This window comes from Camelus dromedarius, chromosome 2 (genome assembly GCF_036321535.1).
Source record: "Camelus dromedarius isolate mCamDro1 chromosome 2, mCamDro1.pat, whole genome shotgun sequence".
Classification (NCBI taxonomy): domain Eukaryota; kingdom Metazoa; phylum Chordata; class Mammalia; order Artiodactyla; family Camelidae; genus Camelus; species Camelus dromedarius.
In genome coordinates, this window is record NC_087437.1 from 120,728,411 (window position 1) to 120,746,087 (window position 17,677).

The 17,677-nt window shown below is 49.7% G+C and overlaps 1 protein-coding gene across 3 annotated transcripts in view; it reads left to right on the forward strand.

Moving 5' to 3' along the window:
* Positions 1–12,780: 12,780 nt before the first annotated feature.
* TRAPPC10 (trafficking protein particle complex subunit 10) overlaps positions 12,781–17,677 on the forward strand; it is a 67,959-nt gene continuing 63,062 nt past the window's right edge. The window contains exon 1 of one of the 3 annotated variants that reach the window (XM_064476472.1): positions 12,781–12,952. In XM_064476472.1, coding sequence (XP_064332542.1) covers positions 12,886–12,952 — 67 coding nt within the window. In that variant the 5' untranslated portion in view covers positions 12,781–12,885. The remainder of the gene's footprint in view (positions 12,953–17,677) is intronic. The other 2 variants (XM_031460676.2, XM_031460673.2) reach the window with 2 other exon arrangements.

A 17,677-nucleotide genomic window follows, 5' to 3' on the forward strand; every position in this document is an offset into this window, starting at 1 on the left:
TCCATTTCCCCTTGTCCCATGAGGCTCCCAGAGCCAAGCCCCCCTGGCCTTCAAAACCAGATGTCCTGGGGTCTCCTTCTCTCCCCAGTGCCGGGACCCGAGCTGGGGAGCCCGACGTGGGGCTCAGAGCTCTCACCCCTGCGGGAGGGCCTCTGTGACTGAACTGTCCTTCGGCTTGTGGGTCGCCCCTCCTGGGGCTTGGGGCCCCATTGTATCGCGAGCACGCCCCTCCCACTGTCCTGCTGTGGTTCCCTCTTTGTTTCCAGTTGCAGAAGGTCTTTTTTGCTAGGTTCCAGTCTTTTCTCGATGGTCGTTCAGCATTCAGTTGTGGTCTCGTTGTCGCGAGGCGAGGCGAGCGCTGGTCCTACCGCTCCGCCGTCCTGACGGAACTCTGCCGACGCCTTTACGGCGGCTCTTTTTCAAGTCTCTGATGAGCTCCCCCAAAGCCCCGTCACGCTGGCAGTGACTCTGTTTGAGAAGGAGGTCCCAAGTGGACAATGGCGATGAGCGCTCTCCTTTCAGTGGCTGGATTCAGTGGGGAAAGTACGCGTGAGACCCTCAGCGTGGGTTAAGTGCGGACACACGGAACCGCAGAAGTCAGCGCGCCGGGGCAGGAGCACAGCCACACGGCCACACGTCGCCTGGGCGGGCGTGGGCAGGGGGCAGCGGGCACGGAGCGAACAGGAAAGTCTCTCTGTCTTGTTGCACGAATTTGGCCCTGCTCCTGAAAATCGTTATAAAAAGAACAGAAATACAATTTTGGCTTCTTTATTCAGTGCCTCTCAGTCCCTCCTCGTACTTCCACATGATCTTCATTGAGGTCCATTTTTACACCCTTTGATTTGAAATTCCAACTTTATCACATACTAAGTTCCCATGTGTCTGGGGGTCTATTTCTGATTCTCAGGCTTTGTCCCGCTGGTCTGTTGGTGGCTGTCCCTCCCACTCAAGGGGGACAGCCACCAAGGCCTCGCGGAGCACTTTCCAAGCCAGTAGGAGACTTACTCTTCCTTTTCAGGGTTTATTCTTTCGTATCATTTTTGAAATCAGCTTTTCTAGAAACAGAAATGTAAGCCTGTTGGTACTTCTGACTGTAAGGCTTGCGTTAAACTTATAAATCAACCCAGGCAGAGCCGGCGCGCCCATGATACTGCGTGGCCCCAGCCAGCAGCATGGCTTGTATTTTCATTTGTGCAAGTCCGCTTTGGGGTCTTGGACTGTTTTCCTCAGGCATGTTTTACACGTTACTTGTTACACATATTCACGGATTCTTCATCTTTTTTGCTGTTATTATTGTGGGATCCTCTCTCCTGTATCTTCTATGTGGTCAGACATACGCACTACCTACTGATCACTATGTGGAATCAATATAATTAATATTGTATATCAATTTATGTAGATTACAATTCACGTTATATTACAATGTGTTATATAATAATATATGATTGTTTAATAATATATAATTTATTTATAAATATTACTAATTTTAATATTATTTACATTTTAATAATATAAGTAACCTGCTAGGTTCTCTTACTTTCTGTGCTCATTTAAAATAGATTCTTTATTGAACCTGATTTCCAAAGTAATGACTGTTTTTATGCCTCCAATTTCTCTGTCTTGTCTAATTGCACTGACCAGTATCTAGTTCAATATTAAATAGGGGTAACGGTGTTGGAAATCCTGTCCTGCTTCTGACTTTCATGGGAATAACTCCAGCGTCCCCTCGCTATGTGTGATGCCGACTTTGGGGGTGGTGCTCGCACAAGGGTAATTTTATATCTGTGGCTATGGTAAAGAAGACTCCATCAATTCCCATTTTATTGAGCATTTTTTAAAATTCCAGAATGACTGTTGAGTTTGGGAAGCACCTTCTCTGGATTAATAGAGATAATCACAAGGATTTTATCCTTAAACCTATGAATCTGGCGGGTTACAAGAATAGGTCTCTAACGTTAACTTGCCTTTTTGCTTTTGCTTCCAACTCCGCTTGGTAACAGATTATTCTCTAACAGGTGACGGATCCCATTTGCTAATATTGTATTCAAGATTTTAGCATTCATACTTGTGATTTATACTGATTTCCAGGTTTCTTTCCGTGGGCAGTCTTTATCAGGCTTTGACATCAATAGAATGTGTCTTCAAATAAAAAAAGTGGTAAGTTTTCCTTCTTTTTTGATGCTCTGGAGCTGCCCAAGGATGGGAGACTGTCCCTGGGATTGGGTGGGATTTTGGGTCGGGGTAGGGGAGGCACAACTTTTAACAACTTTTTCTATTTCTTGTTTGGAAATTGTCTGTTTAGTCTTCCTACGTTTTCCAGAGTCAATTTTTTTTCCTAGAAAATTAAATTTCATCCCAGTTTAAGATTTATTGCAAACAAATAGTTGCTTAAATTAAATTAGTACAAATTAGTCACTTAAGTTAAAAAGCATTTTTTCTCGTCTCTGTGGTTATTTCTCACCTTGCCGTTTTTATACTGTGTATGTGTACCTTCTCCCCCTCTTCCCCTCACTCAGCTGGTCGCTTACTTATTTTTTCCAAAGTGTCAGCTTATTTCTTTCAATAGCTTTCTCCTTTCTATCGCTTTTGTCCTCTCTCTCTCTCTCTCTCATTAAGGTAGAGTTGATCTACAATGTTTCAGGTCATTGCTTTTGTCTTAACCTCTTCCTTCTACTTTCTTACCTTTTTTTTTTTTTTTTTGGCATTTTCTAATCTTCTAATGTAGTGCTGAATTCATCTGTTTTCATTCTTCCCTTTTAAAAAATGGCTATATTTGAATGGAAGGTGATGTGTTTTCCATAGACCACCACTCACAGGTCCTGATAGGCAGTGTTTTTGGTTTTTAGAAATCGTGCAGGTGGGCTCATATTTGCCCTTTGACCCAGGTTGTTTAGGAAAAAAATTTGTAGATTTCCAAATAGAATGCCTTTTTTTGGTTTCCTCACTTTGTTATCAATTTCTGACATTGCTGCATTTTGATCAGAGAATCTTGCTGTCTTCTCCTGCAGTTTGGGAAGTTACTGAGGTTTTCTCGGAGGCTCGGTGCATGGCCAGCACCTGCGGATGCTTCAGGGCTATGTGGAGAGGGTGCCCCTCCCTGCGGCTGCGCTGGGACTGCCTCCCTCACGTTCACCGTGGTGACCGTCTTGTTGGACCCGAATGTAGTTACTTCTCATACTGGTTCTGCCTCGGACTGAGAGGCACGGGCTCCTCTGTCCTCCCGTGAGCAGCCTCGGAGGGAGGAAACGCTGTTGGGGTTTGGCTGGGAGGACAGCCTATCTTCCTGCCCCCTCGCTGTCTCCCCAGCTGCCAGTGTCTGTAGAAATCTCTGTGCAGGAAGGGAGGCGAGGAGGAGCCCAGGGTCAGAGGTGGCTGCTGGGCCTGAGGGAGCAGCCCTGGGGGCCCCTCACTCACAAAACCCCCGGGGCCTCTGCGCCAGCTGCAGTCGGAGCGGGACAAACAGACAGTGACAAGCTAGCCACCGACACTGCAGGTCGCCTTCTGTCACCTCAGGTCTGGAGCCCCTGGGCTGGACGGCCAGGGACAGTGGGCCGGCCGCTTAGACGGCGGCCTTCAGCTGCCCCTAGAACTGGCCAAGGCACGCGGGCCACTGGCCCTCCCTCAGGGCTGTGGTCCACGAACACCACTTCCACATTCATTACATGATTCAGGGCGAAAATGGGTTTTCTATTAGTAACAGTTAAGTGCTCTTGTGCAAAACAAAGCAGTTATTACGTGTGATTTTCTGAGCCAGTTAAGTTCCTGTTCAGGGAATTAAATGGGTAACATTTAGGTAATCGAGGCACCTCTGAGTGTCAGTGACTGGGCCATGCATGTGTCTGTTTTTGTCTGTTTTAGACTTTTGGGCAGTGTCCCTCCACCATGAGACTGATCAGCCAGGCCTTAGGTAGGGGTATGAGTGAGCAAGACTTGGGTGCAGGGCTTCCTTGCCGGCGGCCCAGGGGGAGGAGGAGGGGCGTGGGGAGGACCAGGAGCCGTGACAGTGCCTGTCACTGAGCTGTTACCTCTGTGGGCTGGACTCCGCCGGGGCCCTCAGAGCTGTGCACCTTGCACTGAGTTCTGCAAGGTGACCCACCCGCTGGTCGAGGGAGGGCCTGGTGGTGTCACTTCCCCACCACTTCCTGCTCAGCCAGCTCTGGGCCCCCTCAGGTCCTGGAGGCGGGCCCTACCAGTGCCGGGCTGCCCAGCTGTAGCTGAGTCGGAGTGAGTGCAGGAGAGGGGCCCAGGGCACCCAACATGTCTGCTAGAGTCTGTGTGCGCCGTGCGGGCCACCGTGACCGGGCAATTTCACATCGTGCGGGTGACAGGGAAGAGATGCGGAAATCTAGGTTAGCTGACGCCTCCCTTCCCCCCTGCACCAATGAAGCTTTGGTGCCTTTGGAGGTTGGCATTCTGAGTGGCTCAGCTCACAACCTGCCCGTCCCTCCCACAGCTCCTTTCTGCCCCCATGACCCAATATTAAACATGCCAGGGGCTGGCACAAAAGCCACTAACCCTGCTCCCATGGCTAAGTCAGGTCACAGCTGGCTGCTGCCACCAGGGAAGGGGGTGGCTCCCTGGGCTGGAGAAGAGCCCGAAAAGGTGGATGGAGGATACACGAGGGCCTCCAGCAAGGGGGTCGCGCCTGCCCCCACCTCCCGCCCCCATCTGGCAGGAACACAGGTGAGGGACAGCAGACTTGGACATGGAAAGTCCTCTCGGGGAATAACTGCAGCCTGAAAGGCGAGAATCCAGGCTGTCAGAAAGCCAAGGAAAAGGCAACGGAGCTCAAAATAAGAGCTCCGATGAGAATGTCGGGAAGCGCCGTCCAGGGCGCCAGGCTTGCTTGCCCTACGGCGGGAGGCGGGAGGCGGGGGGGGGGGGGGGGGGGGGGGAGGGATTGAAGCCGCGTGCTGCAGAGTAAGACCTGGGAGGAGGACATGGTTTCTGTGCCAACAGATGTGCCGAGTGAGTTCTTTGTGGAAATAACACACGAAAACAGTCACAGCGAACAGGGAACTAAGCCCACTGTTGAGACCAAGAGGAGGGCAGGCGGGCTGGGGCCGGGCCGCACCCCAGCTCTGCCCTTCCACCCGCGGTGCCCCGGCCCCTCCTGTGTGGACCGGGGAGGGGATGTAAAGGCACCGCCCCTGCGCTGCGGCTGCTCCGTCTGTGCCTCCACCAACCGTCTGTGAAGTGGAGCTCGGAATACCTCCTCCTGGGGATTCTGAGGGGCTCAAATGCGGAGCATACGTGCTTTGGGGGGGAAATTGTATCATGATCCCTGCTTTCAGATGCGAAGACTGAGGCTCAGGAGAAGGGTAATTTTTGGAACCCAGCCAGCAGTGTGGCTCTGTTCCTTTTTGTACACAGTCGGGCTCCTTCAGACAAGTGGGGAAGGCAGATAGATGGGAAAGGGGGAAGAAATCACCTCCAGCCCGACAGTCACTGCTGGCATTTCTGTGCATTTTATTCCAATCTCTTAAAATAGTTTTGTTTTTGTTTTGTGTTTCTTCCTTTTATTTAGTTATGATCATATCACACCATGTTTATTTTAAGACCTTTTTTTTTTAAAGCTTTCTAAAAGCCAACATTCATTCCTTTTAAAATGCTCCAGAGACTTTAAAAAGGCTTCAAGTTACTCAGGTTTCAGATAAGATTATAGGCAGGTGCTGACTGTTGGTTTCTCTGTCGCCAGAGCGTCCATTTCAATGTGTTCAATTCTGTATCTCCACAGATCTGCTAGCTGGGGACTGGCAAAGTCCTCAGACCTTTGGCATGCTCCATCAAGGGTACCACTCCAAAAGTGTCGAGAAAAACAATGGTGGTAGCAGTCACGAGCATGGCGAGGGAGAGAGTTCTAAGATCCAGGAATCCACTTTCACAGTTACCACTGATGTACATAACATTGCAACATTAACATTCCCAGACTATCATAAACCCTTTCTAAACAGAGTTTTGATGGTTACATAATAGTTCAGCCAATAAACACAGCACACTTTGTATAACACTGTCATTGGTATTTATTTCAGTTATTTTCCATTTTTGACAACAGCAGCCGACGCTGCAACAGGTGTTTTTATCCACAAAGGTTTGGGAGAGATGGTTTCCTTAAAGAGACCTCGAAGTGGAGTTGCTGGGTCAAAGGATGAAAGGGTGTTACTGCTTTTTAAAACAGTGGCATCTCAGAGAATCTCCTGAAGCAGAAAAAATACCGTCCAGGCATGCTAGACTGCTGGCTTTGCCCCACCCTCACCTCCCTCAGCTCTCCTCTCCCCAACAGCCCAGGTTTTTGTTAATTTAGTGGGAAAAAAATGTTTACGTGCATTCCTCCGTTGCTCACGAGAAAGAGTCTCTCTCCTGTCTCTGTTGCTACTTCTGTTTGCCTCGTGTGGACTGGTTGCTCACTTGGGGCTGTTATTTGTGGATGGCTCGCCTGGGGGTTCTGCACATCGCGAGAGGGAAGGAAGTGCAGTAAACAGAGGAGCCAGCGCGCTGTGGACCGCTGAGAGCAACACACGCTTCACCTGGTGGATTCTTCGGAAACTCACGTGCTACAGCTTTACAGTCAGCTGAGTTTTTATTAAACTTTTATTTTGTGATCACGTGGGTTCACATGCAGTTGTAAGAGAGGTTCCATGCACCCTTTACCCAGTCCCCCGGGGCAGCGTCCTGCAGAGCTCTAGCCCAGCATCACGGCAGGGTGCTGGGCCTGCTGCCGGCCAGACTCAGGACACACCGTGCTCACCAGGTCCGTCCCCCCCACCCCCGCTGCCCTTTTAGAGCCACATCCATTCCCCTCCTGACTGCACACCCCTGCCTTAACCCTTGGCAACCACTCACCTGTTCTCCATGTCTCTAATTTTGTTGTTTCAAGAATATTACATACATACAGATGACCCAATCAAAAAATGGGCAGAAGAGCTAAACAGGCATTTCTCCAATGAAGACATAACAGATGGCCAAGAGGCACATGAAAAGTTGCTCAATATCGCTAATTATCAGAGAAACGTAAATCAAAACTACAGTGAGGCATCACCTCACGCTAGTCAGAATGGCCGTCATTAAAAAGCCCATAAACAGTAAATGCCGGAGGTGTGGAGGACAGGGAGCCCTTCTGCACTGCTGCTGGGGATGCAGTCTGGTGCAGCCACTGTGGAAAACAGCGTGGAGAGTCCTTGAAAAACTAAAAATAGACTTACCATATGATCCAGCAATCCCACTCCTGGGTATATGTCTGGAGGGAACTCTAATTTGAAAAAATATGTGTACCCCAATGTTCACAGCAGCAGTATTTACAATAACTGAGACATGAAAGCAACCTAAATGCCCGCTGACAGATGGCTGGATAAAGAGGTTGTAGTATATATATATATATATAAATAATGAAATACTACTCAGCCATAAAAAGGAATGAAACAATGCCGTTTGCAGTAACATGGATGGACCTAAAGATTATCATACTAAGTGAAGTAAGTCAAAGACAAATGTCATATGTCACTTATATGTGGAATCTAAAAAGATGTAAATTAACTTACTTACAAACCAGAAACAGACTCACAGACATAGAAAACAAACTTGTGGTTACCAAAGAGGAAAGGGGGTGGCGGAGGGATAAATTGGGACTTTGGGATTAGCAGATACAAACTACTGTATATAAAATAGATAAACGACAAGGCCCTACTGTAGAGCATGGGGAACTATATTCAATATCCTGTAAAAACCTATAATGAAAAAGAATATATATGTATAACCGAATCACTGTGCTGTACACTAGAAACTAACACAGTTCGTCAACCAACTCTAATCAAAAAATGATCGTGCCCAATACAATTATCCATCATGGTGCGCTCAGCCATTGTGCCCAGGAAACCCCCCAGGGCAAAGAAGAGTGTGACACAGATGGAATCCCACGGCAGGCCTCTGACTCTGGGCTGGAGTTTCCTCGCTCAGCGTAGCTCTGTCAAGCCCCATCCTGGTGGTGGTGTGTAGCAGCAGTTCAGCCCTTTTCCTTGCTGCTGTGTCTTCCGTGGTGTGGACGGACCACACGGTTTTAACTGGTCACCCGTCCAAGGGTACCTGGGTGGGGTTTTCCAGTTTTCGGGCACTGGGGGTAGAGCTGCCCGAACCCCTGCGGGCTCACCATTCGTCCTGGCGTAGCCCTCCTTGGGGAGGCCCTGCCTGGGGGCAGAGCAAACCCCACGGGGCTCCCTTCAGACAACGCCTACAGCTATCCCGATACATAATTGAACAGGCTCTTTGCGATCCGGAGACAACGTAATGGGCTACCAGGAAAGAGCGTTTGGGCTCCAGTTCCAGCAACCTCGAAAAAAACAAATGCTGTCTTAGGAGAAAAGAATCTGAGAAAAAAGAATGGACATTGACTAATAAGCATAGCATCATTTTCACAAATTGAAAATGATTGAAAGGAGTGGCTGAACCAGTATTTGTGCTGAATTCAAGCACTGTCTAAATTAGCACGTGATAAAAAGGTCTCTGATGGGCCTGCTCCGTGGGGAGAGCGCAGGCGGCCCCTTGCGGCCCGCGAGCCGGGGGGCCACCTGGGACAGAGCGGCCGGCTTGGCCCTGCCCTGCCCTCCGCCCGCCCAGCCGCCGGAAAGGGCAGTCCTCGCGGCCAGCGCCGGCCCGGGAGGCCGGGCCGCAGCGCTGCCACCACGGGAGAGTTGCTGGTGCCTGCTTCCTCGGAGCCCCCGGACCCGGCTCTGCGAGAGCAGGCTGAGGACGTGGAGACCCGCGCTGAGGCTGCACGTGGTGCTGTCAGTTTTAGTTTAGTTTAGTTCAGTTTTTGCTGTGTGGGTGGATGTGAAGCGACAGGTCGCCGTCCCTGTAACGTGCGCTTCCCTGCTGCCTAGAGGCGACGACGGCCCTCGGGGTTGGTCCCCTCTCGTTTGGTCCCCCTGTGCTTCTGCCCTGCTTCTTTTTGGATTAATCAGGCATTTCACGTGTCCCAGTCTATTTCCTCTACTGGATTCTTGGCCGAACCTTTTATTCTTTTTTCCCAGTAGTCTTGCCCTGCGGCTGCACATACTCAGGCTCACGCCGAGCTCTGTGGCGGCGACACCGCATCACTTCAGCCTTCGCCCTTCACGCAGGCCCGACTCGCCGCCCCGCTCCCGCCCGCTCCGCAGCGTAACACGCCCCGCACGCACGACGCCCTTCACCCCCACCCTTGTGCCGTCGTCGTCAGAGCTTTTCCGTCCACGTACATTTAAAAACCGCCACACAAAGTTACTAAGCATGTTTGAAGCACAGTTGTCTATTAAAGAGACTACGGGAGGGAGAAAAAGGCAGCAGCCATTTACGTCCCCCGTCTGCGGACTTTTTGAGGGGCCAGGCTTTCCCTCCTGTACGTGCAAGTCACCGTCTCTGGGTCTCTCCCTTCCTCCTGAAGCACATCCCACGGCACTTCCTGCAGTGCCTGCCTGTGGGCCCGACTCTCCCAGCCTCACCTGGAAATAGCTTGGTCTGCTCTCCTTCTGTTTAGAGTAGTTTGGCTGGATGTATGCTGCATGGTTGAGTTTGTAAAGGTTTATACCATTGGTTTTTTGGCTTACATTGTGTCTGATGGAAAGACAGTGGAAATCCTTACCACTGTTCCCCAGAAAGTGTGTTTCTTTGCCGGCAGTGTTCAAGATTTCTTTCTTTCTTTTTAAAGATGTATTTCTTTATGGCTTTCGTCAGTTTGACTATAACGTGCCTAAGTGTGATTTTCTGTGTAAGTATCCTACTGAGGTTTTCCTGAGTTTCCTGAGCTGTAAATCAATGTTTTTCATCAAATTTGTGGATTTGGGGCGATGATTTTGTTTAGATAAAGTTTCTGCCCTATGCTCACTCTCTTCTTCTGAGACTCACACATTACATGTGTTAGGCTGTTTTATATTGTCCTGTAGGTCCCTAAAGCTCTGTTCCTTTTTCTTCCATCGTTTTTCTCTTCTTCAGACTGAATAATTGTACTGGTCTGTCTTCACTGACTCCTCTGCTGTCTCCAATCTGCTCTTAAGCCAATGCAGTGACACTTTCATTTCAATTGTTGTGCTTTCCAGTCCTAGAATTTCCGTTTGATTCTTTTTATACTTCCTATTACTCTGCCAGGAGTCCCCACCCCTTTGCTCACTGAGACCATACTTTCACTGAATTCTTTGAACACAGTGGTTTTAGATGCTTTCCAGTCTTCATCTGTAAATGTGCATCTGGGCCACTTAGGAGTTGGTTTTTATTGGCTGCCTTTTCTCCCCTTGACTCTGGTTTACACATTCTGGTTTTTGAATGTCTAGTCATTTTTTTAGTGTATATTGGGCATTGGTAAATCATAAATTGTATTGACCCTGGATCATCCTCCACGGAAGAGTCTTGACTTTTGGTCTAACTGGCAGTTCACCTTGACTTTCCATGGGCTTAGTCTTATGCTTTGCTAGACTGGATCTGAGGAATGTCCATGGTGTCCCCAAGCCCCTCCAACTTGGCAGGAGTCAACGTCCAAACTCTGTCTCTCTTGTGGAGTTTGCCAAGGCTTTGCTTTACACTTTGTGAAGGTAGGTCAACTGTGGGCCAGGTTTGGGGCAAGGGTCAGTAACCTCACATGTCACGTTTGGGCTGTGCTCTGTTTTTGTGTGACCCTTCAGCTAAAAATGTTTTTTTTTTTTTATATTTAAACATAATTGTTAAAAAAAAAAAAAAAAAGAATGTGAAACAGCTTTGCATGTGGCCTGCAAAGCTAAAATACTTACTTGGCTTTTACAGATAAAGCTGGCTGACCCATGGGGCCTCAGTCTGGTGTCTCGGCTGAATGCCTTGGGTATTATTGACTGAAATAAAACGCACAATGTAAAAGTTGAGAGTTACGTTTTATTCGGCGGACATTTCTGAGGACTTGAACCCATTCGAGCCTGGGATGACCGCCTCTCAGATCGCTCTGAGGGACGGCTCAGAAGAGGTAGGGGAGGAGCCAGGATATATAGGAGTTTTACAACAAAGACCAGGTAGTCAGAACATCAAAAGATTACTGTTAACTAAAGAAAACCAGACATCTCAGGTTAAAGAATTTAGCACTTTTCTATGTGTGGGAAGGCGCAAACATCTGGGCTCACTGAAATCATTCTTTGACAAGCACCTAGCTACCTAGGGCCAGGGCCCTGCCCTTTCCCGTCCCTCACAGTGCCCCGCTTGGGGTGGATGCAGAGACCAGGCTGCCTGCTTGTCTGCATCCTGAGTCGGTGGTAGCGGCTGATGACTTGCGGGCCACGGCATTCCTTGTTTACTGATACGGCTGCAATATTTCTCATTCACAGTGTTAATGAGGAATCAACAAGGTCTCTCCTACAGCCCTGCTTGGCCTCCAATCTTTGCACCCATGTTTGACTCTGTAACAGCCACTTCCTGGTAAACCCTATGGAATCTGACCCAATGAGTACTGGGCCCAGCTGAGGCCAGCGACTACAGGGAACCTCCACACAGACTTCCGGTTCTCCATCCTTAGCTCCTTCTTCTCGTCCGGTGCTCTGCCTTGCAGGCTCCAGGTGTCTTAAACTCTTGACCTTTGCCTCCTTAGCCAGCCACAGTGCACCATGCTACACTATGCACACACATTTAGCAGCTGTGTTCACACTCAAACTATTTCACATATGTTTACTTTATTTCACTTAGAAAAGTTACCCCAAATCTACTTTTCTTCCATAAGAAACTTAGATGCAGTTAAAGCAAGGTTTCATTTTGTGGCGTTTTCAAAATGTGCCTATTCCATGGAAGGCTCTGTGTGGTTGGGTATTGGGGTGGGGAGGGGTTGGGGACACAAGTAAAAGGCAGTCCCTAATTCAAGAATTTTAACATCATGGAGACAGGAAACTAGTGCTGCGGAAATCCAGAGAGAAGCGGTTCATTCCAAACACTGGGAGTAGCTGGTGTGAGCCCGCTTCTGTCGTTAGCCCCCAAGAAGGACTTGAGGTGCTTGGGGGCCTTGGGTTCTACTGTGAAGGCACCTGACCTTGTTTCACTGCAGGGCAGCAAGGCGACCTCACAAAACCAGTAGGACAAGAAAAACAAGCCCAAGAGTTTTGCAAGGGGTAACTGCCAGTCAGCCCAGCCGTGGGGACTAACCCGTTTTGTTAACTGATCCCCCCAGGCATCCGGCCTCTGGTAAAATTAACAAAGCTGGGTTCTAGGCAACCGTCCCGCGCAGGAGAGAAACTGACGTGCGTGTGTCCACCTGCTGTTGCTGGTGACTCCTGGGAGCTTCCCGTGTCCATGTGTCGGTGCTAGTGACCCCCCGTGTCCGCACGCGCCTGTCAGTGACCCCTGAGTGGTCCCCGTGTCCGCACGCGGCGGTCAGTGACCCCTGGGGCCGTCCTCCGCATCGGGCACCGGGGTGGGGGGGTGTGATGCTCGTGGGCGCTCCGCGGCGAGTCCCAGCTGCTCGCCCCAGGCCAGCCCTGTCCCCCGAGGGCGCCGGCCCGGGGGCGGCTCCCAGCCGTGCAGCCCCTCCAGTGCAGGACCCACCGCCGCCCACGGCCGGTCCGCGCGGGCTTCGGCCCCGAGGCTCGGAGGGAACCTCCGCGGAGACCCCGCGGCCGGGGCGCCTTTCGGTCGGAGGACAGCGCTCGCCCGGCGTAAGGGCCTCCCCTTTAAGCCGCGCGCCCCGGAAGCGGTCCCGCGGCGCGCCGGCACCGGAAGTGGATGCGGCCGGCGGCCGGCGGGCGGCGGCGGCGGCGACGGCGGCGACGGCGGCGGGCGGCCGGCTCTGGAGGTGCCTCGCGCGGCCGGGCGGGCGTCGCTGTCGCGGCCGCGGCTCCGCTCAGGCTCGGGCTGGCCCTGCGCGGCTTCGGGCTGCCCATGGGGCGCGGGGGGCCGGGCCGGTGACGCCGGACGCCCATGGACGCCCCTGAGGAGCCGCTGCCGCCGGTGATCTACACCATGGAGAACAAGCCCATCGTCACCTGTGAGTGCCCGGCGGCGCGGGAGGGGGCGGCCGTGGCGGGCAGCCGGGCCCAGGTCGCCGGCCCCTCGCTCCCGGCGGCCCAGGGCCTGCGCTCCCGGCCCTGCCGCTTCCTGGAACGGAGGTGTGGCCAGGGCGGTGGCTGCGGCGGGGCTCCTATCCCCGCGGGCGACCTCCGACCTCCCCGGGGCCGTCCGCCAGCCTCCCCTGCGGGGGACCTCTGACCCCACGCGGGCGACCTCCGACTCCGCCGGGGGACGCCTTCCCAGGTTGTTTGGGCTGCAGTTTGACAGGCCCGGGATGCGGTGCACCCCAGAATCTAGGGCGCGGCCCGGAGTGGGGGCCCCGCCGTGTGCCCCGTCCAGCCGCAGGCTCGGCAGCTCGTCCCGCGACCCGGGGACGGGTCCTTCCCAGCGGAGACCGTTCTCCCTCTGATCCCGCGGGGGCATTCTCTTGGCTGTCGGTTGCGGGCGTGGACGAAGTTTATGTGCGGTTATTGTGTTAGGAGACGTGGGTTTGTACTTGTGTTAAACAGTGACAGACGCAGGTGCTCCGTCAGAGCCGTGCACAGCTGCACTTGCATGGACATGACAACCCTGCCGGAGCTGGGACTGCGAGCCAGGACTGGTTTCACGCGCGTTACCTCCTTGAATCTCCTCCTTAGGCCCCTCGGGCACCTCCCAGACGCTGGCACGGAACAGAAACCCATTTTACGGATGAGGCTATAAAGGTTAGGTGAGCTCATCCACACTGGACTGCTAGACTGGTGCCTCCTTCTTTGGGGTGTCGATTTGTGTGTGTGTGTACCACATTTAAGCACACACAAAGGAATTGTTTCTCTGTTACAGAAAATATTTTCCTGTTAAGTTTTATAGTTGTGATTTTACAATTAAATACTTCCAAAAACTTTGAGCTCATAGGGGGTTTGAAATGTTGGCTGACATTTTGATGACTTGCAGAGAGAAATTTCAAACTATTATGAGATTTGAGCTTTGACAATATTCTTACTTCCAGCTAACTTTTTCCAAAAGTCTTCCACACTCTGAAAGGAAACACTCTTTCTGTAGCAAAGTCCCAGCACTTAGGCCATAATGGTTCTGTAGGTCTTGAGCTCCATCCTGTTTCTCCTTTTCATTTTTTTATAATTAATGGATATCCTCCCTGTATGCTTCCTTTCTTCAGATCCCTGAGAACTCGTATGTTTAAAGTTTGTTGCTTTATCTTTAGCTGGTAAAACTTTCTTAGGAAAATGGAATGTGTCACCTCTAAATTTGGACACTTGCATAGTTCAGCAATAGCTGTTTTCTTTTCTCGTCAGGATACCTGTCAACTGAAAGTCTTACTCAAGACTGCACCTTCAGTGCAAGAGGACAGGTGTGCGTAGAGCTGATCTGGAGGTCCTGCAATTCCCAGGTGCTTTCTGTATCCTCGGGGAAGAGGACTGGTCTCGGGTGGTCTTCATGTTGGGTTTCAGTGCCTTCCAGATCCTGGAGACTTCTCCCCAAGTGCCCTGCACATCAGGGGTGCCGGATCAGTGTTGCTTGTGGGACATCCATGTGGCTAATTATTTCCCATACCCCTTAGCTTACAGGTTCATAGCAATATACTTCTTTAGGCGTTATGAAGATACACATCTGAAGAGGTTCGTAAAGCCCTGTTGGAGTCAACCTTGACTAAATGGGTCAGTTGTTACCTTTGTAGTGCTCGAGGTGTGTGTTTGCTGCTTAAGTTTGCACACACATGCGCGACAGGCAGCTGAGGGACAATTTCCTTTCCTGCAGGTTGGTTGCAGTAGCCGTGTTGGTGGAGGTTTTTCCGGTGTTTGAAGCGTAAAGAAGAAGTGTTATCTGTACTGACGGCATCTCTGTTTTAAAAGGCGCAACCATTCATTCACTGGAGTCTCAGAAGAGGAAAAGGCTTTAGTAAACTTTCAGAGAAAGTTAGCTTGAAAAATGAAAAAGATCCCTTTAAAAGTTAAAGATGTTTTAACTTTTAAGAAAGGCTTCATAGTTCACGTTTGAGATTGCGTTTTGGTGTATCAGGGACTGGAGCTTCGTGAGCACTTGTTCTGGTTTCACGTCATACTTCGTGTGGTTCCATTTTTACGGGTGGACGTGTTTTGAGGGGAGCAGCTAGCCTAAGCAGTGCAGGCAAAGGCAGTAGGAAAATTGCTTGAAAAAGTCCATCCAGAGGCTCAGCTATTATGTCCATTCCCCTTGTTACGCAGCGTTTTAGTTTTCAAAAGTGCCTTTACATCTCCTTGAATACTTTTCCAGCCATTGCACCCTGAGGAGGTCTGTGTTTGTTCATTGTAAAATAAAGCAGAGTTTATGCTTGCTCTCAATTTTTTTCATAGAATTTGGAACATTTTACTTTGAATGGAAATGAATTGTGCAGCATACTTTCTGAGAAGAATGTAGCATGTCGCTGGTTCAGGTACTGTGTAGGAACTGCTCATTTGTGGCCACAAGAAGACTGGGAAGTCCCCGGAGGTTAGGGGGAAATAGAATACATTATTACTTGAAAGCCTTACCGAATTATTTTAATAATATTCTGAAGCTACCTGAAAGTTTTAATGGCCTTCAATCCGTAATTAAAAATTTCCGAACCTGCTGCCTAACTGCCTCCGGTGCAGAGTGACTGCCTCAGTGGAGGATCTGCTTAGACGTCCAAGACTGGTTAAGTGCCTGACTACTGGAGAATGTATCTGAAGTGCACAGGGATGTCCGCCGAACAGTTAGTGATGACGTCGGGGGATGAATCACCTAATCATAGCAGTTTGAATATGTATAGCATAATTTATTAATCATGAAAAATGCACAATGAAACTGAAACAAATCCAGCAGATCCATTTGATCTAAATTTAAATAATAGCTTAGATTTTTTTTCAACCACCAGATCAGTTCACTCTTGAGAATAAAGACTTGGGTTTCTGATCTAAGGGTATCCAGGAGGGTTATGTTCCTTCTCCAGCTGTCTCATTGAGCAGACGGTTATTGTAATCCTACTGATTTGTGGCTTTTCTGTTTTGGCTGTTGGCATCATTCCCAAGATAGCACCTCCTTCAACATAGGATTGTGTGGTATCTGAAAAACAGCAGCGCTCCACCCGAGCGACCCGTTCTCACCCAGGCACGTTGGACGCTGCCGTTTTCGTTTTTCTCAGTCTCTGTATTTGGGGTTCCAGATCTGACATGATAACTTTTCAAAGGGAGAAAACGGCAACAAAAATGAGTAGATCTGTAATCTGTATCTGGTATCTGGTTGTAATGCTTTGTATCTGGTTGGAATTTGTATTTTTCCCCTGTAGGTTAAAATTTTTAAATTTGCACGTCATGGTTTTCCACCGGGCGTGAAAGTATGGTGCTTGTGATTTAACCACTCTTTGTTTCGTTGCCGAAGAGTAACTTAAAATGTCCTCTTTCTAAATTGATGCATGTAAATGGTGGTCTTGGCCCATATTGAATTCTTAAGCCAGTAGGGAATCAACTATTGAGAAGTGGGAGAAGCATTTCTCCTTGGGAAACAGTTCCACGGGATGGAGTTGGAGGTGGGACCCAAGGCACTACTGGCTTTGTTTACCTTGCTTTTTGGGGGGAAATTAATTAATTAATTAATTTTCTTTCTTCCCCTCCCCTCCCCTCCCCTCCCCTCCTCTCCTCTTTTTTTCCCTGTAAACTGAAGTGCAATTACCTTGCTTTTGAAATCGCTTCTCCCTGTGCGTGGTTCCAAACAGTCAGGACTTAAACATATGTGCCTTCCTCCCCCTCTGTGAAGTAGGGAGGAGGTAGTGCTGGTCTCTTGGGGTGGGTGTAGGGCTTGAAAGAATATGTGTAAAGCACTCAGAAGAGTGATGAATGTGCAAAAAGAATGCTAGCTTCTAAGGAGGGAGTCCTTCCTTCTCTCTGCTCACGGTGGCTTTAGTGTCTTTAATACTTTTTTCATCCCACCTCTGGGCTAAAAAGAACATTTAATAATTTCATTTATTAAGTAGTTAGGTTCAAATAATTTTATCAAGTGTCATGTCATAACAGTAGTTATTTGAAAAAAATGCACATAAATGGGAAGAAAATTTTTATTTCATTCTTAGATAACCAGGGTAACAGACCAATGGGATGGTTGCATCTGTTGGGCACTGCACAACTTCTCTAACCTGGGGGTCAGGCTGGTCTCTGCTGCCTTCTCTGTTTCCTTTTAGTGGGGAGGTGGTACTAGTCTTTTATCACAGCAGCTCCCTTGTTTTGTGATGATAATGATGCCATTGAGAGAATTGTAGCACGAGGTTGTATGGAAACAATACCTCAGCTGGGGTCTGGGATATCTTCAGTACTGCCGTTTCCCTCATAAATTTAAAATGCCCTTTGGACCCTCTGTGGGTTTGCTGCGGTACCCCGAGGCACCGGGGTACACAGTTTGGGAACCCATGTTACTAGTATTTTAGCTCAACTCTAGGGTGGATTTGAACTGAGAATTTAGAAGTGAAAAGCTTCCTTTTCCATTTGAACTTCAGGTCATGCCAGACTTACAACATGTGTTTCTGAATGGTTTCTAGTAAAATTTGGTTTATGGAAATGAAGCTCAAGGGTCTGATTTTTTTTTAAAGCACTGATGAGTCTCTGAAATAACCAGGCTTTGCCAACGTAACACGCGGGCCAGTCTTTCCCTAGAAAGGAACTGACAGCATGGTGGTGCGGTCCACGCGGAGGGAGCTGGGAAGGGCCAAGGTGGT